General features: G+C 41.0%; 1 protein-coding gene across 1 annotated transcript in view; it reads right to left on the bottom strand.

Annotated features, from left to right (window-relative positions):
* Positions 1-10,737, bottom strand: part of ZNF318 (zinc finger protein 318) — a gene marked incomplete at its 5' end in the record, with an annotated part of 25,239 nt that extends 14,502 nt beyond the window's left edge. The window contains 4 exon segments of the mRNA XM_015600260.1: positions 1-1,299; positions 2,282-2,918; positions 8,122-8,273; positions 10,654-10,737. The exon segment at positions 1-1,299 is cut by the window's left edge and continues 32 nt beyond it. Of these exon segments, the coding sequence (XP_015455746.1) occupies positions 1-1,299; positions 2,282-2,918; positions 8,122-8,273; positions 10,654-10,737 (2,172 nt within the window).
* Between the last annotated feature and the right edge of the window lie 2 nt (positions 10,738-10,739).

The raw sequence follows: 10,739 nt of genomic DNA, 5'->3' as shown, positions 1-10,739 counted from the left end.
CACGGTGGGGATCACACGGAGATTGGGACGGCTACGAGTAGCTTGTTTGGTAACTGGCATTACTCTGTGAGGTTCAGGTAAAGGGTGCTTTGATGGTTGAGAGGTGGGGTACATGGGCCACCTTGAGGCTGCATAGGCCATGTAGTGCCTATAGGCATCAAAGGAAGCTGGGGGAACGGCAGGTCCCTGGTAGTTTGGAGGTATCCGAGCTGCAGCAAACTGAGAGGCTCTTGGCACATGAAACTGAGATAAAGAAGCAGGGTGTGGAAGTCTAATTGGGGCAGATGGGGCTGATGGCAAAATGCACCTGACTGCAATAGATGACTGAAACCCACTGCCAACAGCCTCTGGTCCTGTAATATGACTCATTGAATGGTCAGACTTTAGGAATGGGGGGCTGTTTTTTGTGAGTAGATAAGGATCCACAGGAGAGACTGGGTGTGGATGGGACACCTCTGGGGAGTGGGTACTGCTATGGTGTGCCTCCCTGCTCTCCAGCTTGTGAGGATCCGATGACCGTCGATCAACTGAGAAGCGGCGGTCAACTGAGGAACAGCGGTCTGCTGAAAAGTGCCGGTCAACTGAGGATCGGCGGTCAGTGGAGGAACGTGATGGCTTCTTGCCATGAAGTCGTTCCTGGGTGCGTGCAGCCAGTTTACTAATCTCTGCTACTCCAATATCCAGCCCTATGGTCTTGAGCAAGTCATGAATCTTGGCATATTCTGGATTGGTCTCTTCTATTGATTCTAGCTTTACAGCTGGAGCTGAAGAGGGCAGGGAGCTTGTCTTCTGCCTCATAACTTCACTCTCAGAGCCCCCAAGGGGCTTTGGTGGAGATTCTGCTTTTAAATCCTCTTCTTCATCTCCATAGAGAAATTTTTCCTCATCCTCAATGTCAGGGAAGCTACGTCGCCTTTTTTCCTGTGTACTGGTAGAGTCTGCCAACATGCTCAAAATGCGGGAAAAACCACTGCCATCCTGGCTCGCTCTCTCATGGGGCAGCAAGAAGTCTGTGGGTCGCTCAGGTCCCTCAGCCTTTGTATCCAATTTCTCCTTGTGGCACAGAAAACTTCCAAACTTTTCTCTGAGAGGACTGTTGTCTTTGGGCATCCCAGGGAGGGGACCCCATTGGTAGAGGTTGCCTTGAGGTTCCTTCAGGGTAGTCTCTACCATAGTCCCCTTATTGTTTTCAATCTCAGAAGCAAAAGCAGCAATAGCGCCACTTAGTGGGACAGATGGGTGTCCAGCATAGAGAGGGTGATCCTGGCTGGAGCTGGTATTGTTGGAAAAACTCTCAAGCTGCAAAGAAAAACACAACCGATTTGGTCTCTCTGTTCAGAAACTCAGGAAACTAATAATTAGATAAATACTTAGATGCTTTGTTATTCTTGAATAGGGGAAAGATAAGTATGTATGAAAGGGAGATACAGTATCCTTAGCCAAATTCAAGAACTGGGTCCCTATCTCTCCAGATGTTTCTATGTCAAGGAGAAATGAGAAATAAGGCAGACTGGATTGAATCTGAACTTTTGCCCATTTATTGTAGTCCTTATCAAGGAATGTGAATTCAAAAGATCTTTAGAGATGTCCTAACTTATGTACTTTATTCTCTATGGATCCCTAAAAGAAAAAAAAAAATGAAAGTGGAGCTGCTTTGGTTAAAGTCGGTCAGGAAACTCTGAAACACTAACTGATTAGCCTCCCCTTGCTTCCCTGTGCCCTTAGTCACTTCTTCAGAAAACTTTAGCTCTTAAGAGGACAGCTAAAAACCAGTGCTCATATCTGAGCACCGTTTTATAGGTGAATAAAAAATGCCAATGCTCAGAACGGTGAGGTGACTCGTCTAAAAATCACACAGCAAGTTGGTCGCAGAGTCACCTGATTTCTGGTCTAGTGACCACCACTCATACAGGAGGAGACTTCAGATCAACTCTTTCCTTTGCCCTTCAAGCTTCATTTCCAAGAAACCTGTATTCAAAAATTTCTACAGGGCTACCCAATTTAGAGAAATAAACAACAGATATTCTCCAAAATGTCTGTTTAGAAAGCCTAACATACAATAGAAGCCTTCTATTGATGTATTATTAAGTCTACAGTTCTCTTTGGAGAATCTTTGAGGGTGTAGCTCACAGGCATAACAATGTTGGTTCAGCATATATCACATAGATACCATTAGAGACACAGCTCCCAGATAAGAACCAAGCTTTAAGATATTAAAGGGACTAGCAAGAGACCACACACACACACACACACACACACACAAAAAAAATGCAACAGAGACCTGCAAGGAAGGCTCCATGTCTACCTCAATCCGCTTCTTCAGAATCGACTTCTTGGGCATCACAGATACTTCTTCAGGCCGATGTAAAGAATATCCTGGCTCTGATGCTGTTAGGACACCTGACAATCCAGGGATGGGACAGCTAGTGCCACCACCATCAACTCCCACCAGTTCCTGACTCAAGCTCCTACTTCGTTCCTCTTCTTCCTCTCGTTTTCTCCTGGCAAGGTCCAGCTCTCGAAACTCAGGATCTAGAAACCTAGGGCTTGGGCTCCGTCTACGCTGTCGATAGTTGCGGGTCCCTGATGTAAAACTTGGGTGATCACTTCCCAGGCTGTGCATCTTTTCTGTGTCATCATAACGGGGCCGTTTGGCCTCCCGGCTCCTTTCCTCAGGTCGAATAGAGTAGGAGCCTTTCAGTTTGTCTCTACTCCGTTCTGTTCCATGCAACGTCTCATCATGACAACTGATATGGGCACTATAATCAGAACGATGCAGGAAAGTTTCTCTTGTTCGGTAGTCCTCAAGCTGTCCCAAGAAGGGACTGAGAGGCCCCTCCTCCCGGGAAATATATCTTTCAAGACCTCGAGAGCATTGGGAACTTCGAGTGAAGACAGAATCATCAGTCAAGTCATCCCTGAAGAAAGAGAAAACCATCACTGAATACAATGGACTTAGAAAGAGCAAGACCGGACAAGGCTAAGAGACATTCGATAAGGAGGCTATAGAACGCCTAGATCAAAAGACGATAATGAAGTCAAAGAACAAATCTATATATATACATGGAACACTTCCTCTCCTTTTCCCCAGAGGCAGTTTCAGTTTCTAACCAATATTATTACTAATCTATATAGAGAGAACTTTTAGGCTAATTTCTTTGATTAGATTTTGGTGATGCAGAGTATCATGCTAGGGTTTAGGAGATATGAAAACATCACTACAACACTACCAAGAGCCCTAGGTTACACAACTCCACACTAGCCAAATTCTAGCTCTGCTATGAAAAGTGTGGTCTCAATCAACAGCATCAGTATTACCTGAGAACTTTTAGAAATGCAGTTTCTCAGGCTCCACCCAGGACTACTAAATCAGAATCTGCATTGTAACAAGATCTCCAAGTGATTTGTATGTACTTTAAAATTTGAAAAACACCAGTCCAGATCAATGATTTTCAAGCTGTTTTCCACAAATTCTGAAAAGTGCTCAGGAGCTGCCTAAAGGAAGGAGGTACTAGGAAAGCAGAGTTTGCATGGCTCTGGGCCTTCCACCTCATTGAATTGTGCTAGCCCCAACTTTCATCTGTTTATATAGTAAAATTTATATAATATTTCATTTGGAAAAGAAGGTTTTCACTGCAGGGAAATTTTTTTTTTTAAAACTACTGATCAAACTGGCATGATTTTCTTGTAAATTTTAGATAGTTCTCCAATTCTTTGTTTTGCTGGCTCACATATTAAAAACGATGAAACTCCCTCACAGCCTGTTTTGTTATCCTCTTTCCTGCTTTGCCTGGATATCCACAAGCACTCTATTAATCTTGGGCCCAGGAAAGAGTCTGTGGTGGTTTGGGTCACTACTATTTTTATTTCATAGAAATAAAAAGGTCTTGGACCTTTGTGACTTGAAGGTAAAAATATAGGATGGGACATCTGTCTTCTTAGCTCAGAGCTCTACACTCACCACACATTGTAGTTCTAACTTTTTTGGGCATTATGGTCACAGAGCTTCTACTGCCCAAAAAGAAAGTTTGTAATTTAATTTACAAATGGAAATAAAGATCCTCTAGCACTTTAAGTATACAACTTTTAACGAATCTGAATGAAAAACTTACATGCAATTCACATTCCAGTGAGAATTACAATCCGCAGGATGATAATTACTGGTATCTTCTACAGTCTCTAGTAGATATTTTTGTTTTTTTTGAGTTTCCAGAAATGACTTTTTTTCTCCTTTTATTTATAGTTGCTTTCCTATCTCTGGGACTAAGTTAGAAGAACATCAAAGAGTTGTGCCTTTTCTTCTTCCCTGGCCCAGCCTTTGTGCTAAGTTTTCGACCTAGGTAACAGCTATAAATAACTATATGAAAGACTATGAAGAAAAAACTTTATCATCTCCGCTAAAAGAATGCCACCTGTGAAAATCCAGGTGTCTGTTACTCATCTTCCCCAAAAAATGTGAGGGAGTTTTAAGGTCTCAATGTAGAATGAAAAAGAAAAAAATGGGAATGACCCAAGGACAATCTCTGAAATCAAGTATAATTAGAGTAAAATATTTTATTCTGTAGGTTTATCAGCCATGAACACATCTATTTCAAGGGAGAAATGTCCACGAGTTGAGTCACTCCACTGCTAAAACATCACCTACCATACAAAGTCTCTGACCACATTAGTAAAGGGGAAAAAACAGGCGCCATGGGTAGGAGTGGCAAGTTCACCATGCTCCCACGTTCAGTTCCCCACTAGAACTATTACATATCACCACTAAATGACATATTAAGCCAAGATCTAATCCAGCACTAAATATCAAGAAGCTAGAAACAATGGCTCTCAGAAAGTATCAGTCCAGACTTGCGATCTCCAGCAAAAGGAGGAAAAATAAATAAATAATGAAAGAAGGCATAAAAACAGTTAAAATAATGAGCCATTATGTAAATATAGGCAGAAATCAGTTTGTTTATTAAAAGTTCATGAACTCCTACAATCTGGTGACTGCCAGAGGGGAAGGGAGTTGGGGGACTGAGAGAAAGGGGTGATGGGTTAAAGAAGTATGAATTAGTAGTTGATAGATGGTCACGGGGATGTGGAGCATGGCATAGGGAATGCAGTCAGCATTAATGTAATGGCTAGGTACAGAGCCAGAGGAGAGAAAGAGCAATCAGGGGGATCATTTTATAAACTATATAAATGTCTAACCAATGTACTGTACTGTATACTTGAAACTAATAAAGTTTTTAAAAGATCTAGAAAGGAGTGTAGTAAATTATATTACTCCTTTTGTGATCTGAATGAAGCAGTTTCCAGGAAACAAAATATATAGAATTCAAAAAAAAAAAAAAGTTTACATCTTCCTTTCCCAGGTTTCCCAAATGATAAGAGCAAAAACTAGCTGCAGTAAAAATGAACACTAAAAAGGGCCAGCTGATCCCCTGTAGCTCAGAGTAATCTAGTGCCAGATTCTCTCAAAAAGCTTTAACTCCAAGTCTTTCCTAAAATAAGGTCTACCTATTTAAAAAACTGATTATTGGATGTGTGATGAGTTCATGTGCTCTCACTGTACTATTCTACTTTTTTCATGTTTACAAATTCCATTAAACAAATTAAAAGTCACATGTGAAACATGTATACATGTAAGTCTGTACACCAATGTTCATTGCAGCTTTATTCATAATAGCTGAAAAGTGAAAACAACCCAAATGTTATCCATCCATTCATCACTAGTGAATGGATAAACAAAATACATATACCGAAATACTGGCAGTAAAAAGGAAAGAACAGTTATATGTTATCACATGCATCAATCTTGAAAACGTTATTATGCTAAGTGAAAGAAGCCAGTCACAAAGGACCATATATTGTATGATTCTATTTATATGAAATGTTCAGAATAGGCAAATTCATAGAGCTAGAAAGTGTATTAGTGATAGGCAAGGGCGAGGACTGTGGGGGACTAACAGCTAAGGATGGAGGTAATAAAAATGTTCTAAAATTAATCATAGTGGTGTGGGTATACAACTCTGTGAATACACTAGAACTGTATACTTTAAATGGGTGAATTATATGGTATATGAATTATGGCTCAATAAAGATGTTAAAAAATGTATATGATTTAAAAAAAAGGTCTACCAGAGCCCAAACTTCCCATTTTTTCCCTCTGCTGATACCCCAAAATGCCTGAAGAAAGCTGTTTATTTCTGCCTTTTCCCTAAGGCTAATCATAGAGGAAAAAAAATCCTACTCCTTCAATGTATGTCAGGGCAAGAAAGAGCTAGGAGATAAGAATTACATGAATGGAACTTAAATGTGCAGAGTACTTTGATAACCAGGGGGAACTGACCTTACATCCACAAGCCTTTAGAAGCTAAGTGTCTTCACACAACCTGTTCATGATTTCTTTTCAGAATAAGTAACAGTCCTACATACAGAGCTGCCAACGTGAGGACACTGATAGCCCTGGCAATGTGGCTATAACCCAAGCCTGATATACATTTTAACAGATTAAATAAGGGAAAAGAAAGAATTTTAGGGTCTCCAGAAAACATAAACACCTACAGACAAAAGATGGAAATGGCTTGTTTCATTAGCTGAATACTGGACTCACTGTCAGGAAACATCCTGAGAATGACTATGGCCTGGGTTTAGGAGACAGTAATTATCCACACAAACCATATTGAGTAAGAGTATAGGGGGCAAAAAGTCAAAAGAATGGCCTATTACTTCTTTTTAGAACCTTATTCTTACTTTCTCTACAATAGACTCGTCAAAAATAAATAAATAAATGAAATGAAATGATGAATTTGGAATGCGTGACAGAAAATAAATAAAATAAAATAAAATAAAATAAAAAAGACTTGTTTCTCTGAAATACATGATCTGGGAAAGATGATTACTGCTCCAAACTCCCTAAGAGGAAAATTTTACTTTTTATAACTTAAAAACAGACAATTGACTATCTGAAGAACATATGTATAGTGAAGCTCACGGAAAGGGAGATGACACCCTAGGCCTAACAAGAGGAAACACTAGTTACCTCAAAACCTCAGCAAGGAAGGAAAACAATCACACCATGTACCACCCATTCAGACTGCCTACTCAATCATCTCCCAAAACAGAAGCAGCCAGAGGGGCAATGGCTGTTGCCTCAATAAAGTGATGTAGTCACATATCTTGAAGCCCTGTCTTCAGAAGCTTCAGTGTTTTATGACACAAGACTGTACTGCCTTGCCCCGCTGCATCAAATAGCCACTAGGGCTTTGAAGTAACTATTAACTAAAGGGCAGCATTGGTTCGCAGACTTCCTGCCCAGCTGTCTCCCACCTGCCTGCCTATGCTCTGTGCACCACTGCATGGACAGTCTTAGTCTGAACGAACATTACATTGATTTACTGCTTTTGCTAATCATTTGTGAAAATTCCTAATGTGCTGGGCAGATTCTTAGCTCTTAGAAAGTAAGTGCTTTCCCTGCATTCTTATCCTTACTTTTACTTTTGTGAGGTAAAAAACACCTAATGTGATTATTTACCTCCCATATACAGTTAATTTACTAGCACCTGAAATTTATATTTAATACTCTATGGAATGTATCTATCCTTCCTCAGCACTTAATAGTTGTAAAGTATTAACTGAAATTAAATATTTTTAAGGATCTCTAACTTTCTGTTAATGTTTATATGTTTAATATGGATAATATACTACACATGAATTTACCTAAACCTTTTCTGAATCTATAGTTCAGCCTGGATAAGCTGAAAAATAACACCATTTAAGGAAGATTTCCTATTTTGTCCAGAACTTTCCTTTGCAGATGGGACCCCTGGTACCACTATTTTAGAATCCGTATCATCTTAACTGTTTTTATTTTGGGAGACTCTATTTATGTCCCCTCAGCTTTCCCCTTTACAGTTGGACCAAAATAACCTTTTAAAGTCTTTTCTTCTACATAATTCTTTCAGCAATAAAGTCTACATCAATATATTCTCATCAGAAAGCCCTTTCTAATGTTATACTTTGTACTGGACATAGGGCATATCTTCACAGCTGGCACCACTCTTTCAAATACATCATTCAGAAAACGGCGTTTCTGCCTTCAACCACTATTATAGCCCTGCCTCAGATGAAGCCCACCTGTCCACGTCCTCCAGATTATCCACTGGTGATCCCAGTCGATCACTAAGCCGCCGCCGTTCTGGTATGCCGACACAGAAGTGGTCATTGCCGACAGTGATCCTTAAGCTCTGTTCCAAAGAAGAGTCAGAACGCAGACCAGGAGAGCGTCTCTACAAAGGTAAAATATAATAGCTGATAGGTCAAGACATCTCTATACTCAAAAATGTTCTCCCCAGTCACAAAGTTGTGGCCTAACAAGGTGAGAAATGGCTATGGTAAGATACGACTCCAAAAATAAAGCACTTTTTAAAAAATTATCATTTTCTTAGATGAAAGTCCACACTTCTAACCTTCCCAAGCAATGACATCTCATTCTTCCATTTACTGGTACTGGGCATGGGACTAGAAGAGCGAATTAAGTCTGCTCTCATAACCTATACATTTCTAGTGAAGGAGGCAAAGCAAAAAAAGTTGGAAAAAAAATACTTCTGATAGCAGTAAGTACTATAAAGTCATTAAAACATAACACGAAAGAGACTGGGGAAAAGGAGTTACTTCTGATAGGATGGTTAGAGAAGGCTTTTCTGAGGTGATAGCATTTAACCTGAGGCCTGAATGATGAGATGTCAGTCTTGCAAAGAACAGTTGAAAGAATGTTTCAGGCAAAAAGAAAAAAGAGCTCTGTAATGAGCTTAGCGTGTTTTAGATTAACAGAAAGGCAGCCACTGCAACTGCATAAGAGTGACAGAAAAGACAGGCAGAAGCCAATTAGGAAATTTAGATTTTATTCTTAAGAATAAAATAAGAAGCCACAGAAGGGTTTCATGCAGGGGAGGGATATGACCTGACTCCATTCTTTCTCCAGATGCTCACACTACTCATACCCTCATCTCCTTCAGGACTTTATTAAAAGTTACCTTCCCGGGAGGCCTTCCCTGGCTACCCTATCAAAATTAAAATTCACTTCTTAGGCATCTAACATGCCAAAACATTTTACTTTTCTATTATCCAACTCTCTCTGCTAGAACATAAGCTCTACAGGGGCAGGGGTTTTAAACTGGTTTGTTCACTGTTATACCCCCAGTACCGAGGACAGCACCTAATACATGGTAAATGTTCAATGAATAATTCTCAAATGCATAAAGGTTTTAAAAATCATTTTGATTGCTTGGTATAGAGTAAACTGGAAGGTAACAACAGTGGACTGTAAAGGAGCCTAATGTAATAATCCAGGCAAGATGTAATATGGTTTAGACTACAGTAATGGCAGGAGGACAGTTTTGGGGACATATTTGGGAGGTAGAGGTGACAGGTTAGACAGATGAAGTTAATCTGACAGATTAGGCTTGGGATAAGGGAGATGATCGCTGTTTCTGGCTGAGCAATGGGTGATGTCATATACTGAGCAAATAGGTTGTGCATTGGAGAAGAAAAGGGGTTATGAAAACAAGTGTTCTGTTTTCCTTGCTTCCACCGTAGTAACCAACACTCTGACTATAGCTGCTTATCTACAAAAATCTTAACATAGCCACAAGTCAATTCCCCCATGACCAGAGCATATTGTTAGTGAGACACTCAAGAAATCAGAAACTTTGACCTGGGTTTTTTTTAAAAAGATTGGTGAAGTGAAAATAAAAACGAATTCGAAACATCACACTGCCCAGAGGCTTTACAGAGTGATGCTTATGGTGACAGGTCAATATTATATCTAAACTTTTAACCTCGTGCTCTTTATCTGTAGCGGGAGAATAATGGTAAAAGTCATGAGTGTTGGGAACCAGGCAGATATGAATTGAATCACAGCTCCATCACTTCGTAGCAGTGTGACCTTGATTAAGTTAAACTTCTCTGGGTTCCTCAGCTGTTCTTTAATAAGGAATTATTTTAACTGCCTCACCTTAAAGAGTGTGAGTGTTCAGAGAGAATGTGTAAAGTGAAGGGCTAAGCATAATTCCTGCCACATAATTCAGTAAGTAGTAGTAATTACAATGACTGTAGGTATGCACACTTCATTTCAGAGAAGCAGCTTCAATTCAGACAGTTTACACTAACAGTTTACACTCCAGGTGTCTACCCTAGCACCGTTTAAGCAACCTTAACTTGCCACAAAGACATTTCAGTGTCTTTTCTGAGATCTGAGGGGCTACTCAGGTCTAAGGCGATATAAAACCACGGAACTCTGAGGAAACATCAACTATTGAAAAAGTACCAGGCACAAGGTTTGGAGAAAATTCCCCTCGCCCTGGCAAACTTTTCCACACCTCACCCATGGTGAGAGAAACAGCCTATTCCCAGGATATGGAGCACTGCCTCCCGACCAGCTGCCCGAGCGGGTCCCAAGTCCGTTATTGTGCGAATGAAGCTCTCGGGGCTGACAGGGAACCTCAGGTTCGGGAGTCGCCGAGGGGACCCATGGGGATAGAGGGCCTTCGATTTTGGTACCCTGGCCTGGAGGCCTGGGGCGCCAGGGCTGAGGGCGTTTCTGGACGCGGGAACCCCAGGCGACGGGGCTGGGGTATGGAGGGAGACCCGGTCAGGGGGTGGGATTACCCGGCCGCCGCTGTCGCCTGGATGGTCTCCACGGCCGTCCCGGGCGAAGTCGGAGCGGGACTCCCCCCGGCTGCTGCCTCGGAAAC

Source organism: Pteropus alecto, unplaced genomic scaffold (assembly GCF_000325575.1).
Source record: "Pteropus alecto unplaced genomic scaffold, ASM32557v1 scaffold7, whole genome shotgun sequence".
NCBI lineage: Eukaryota > Metazoa > Chordata > Mammalia > Chiroptera > Pteropodidae > Pteropus > Pteropus alecto.
This window is presented reverse-complemented; position numbering and strand designations above follow the sequence as displayed.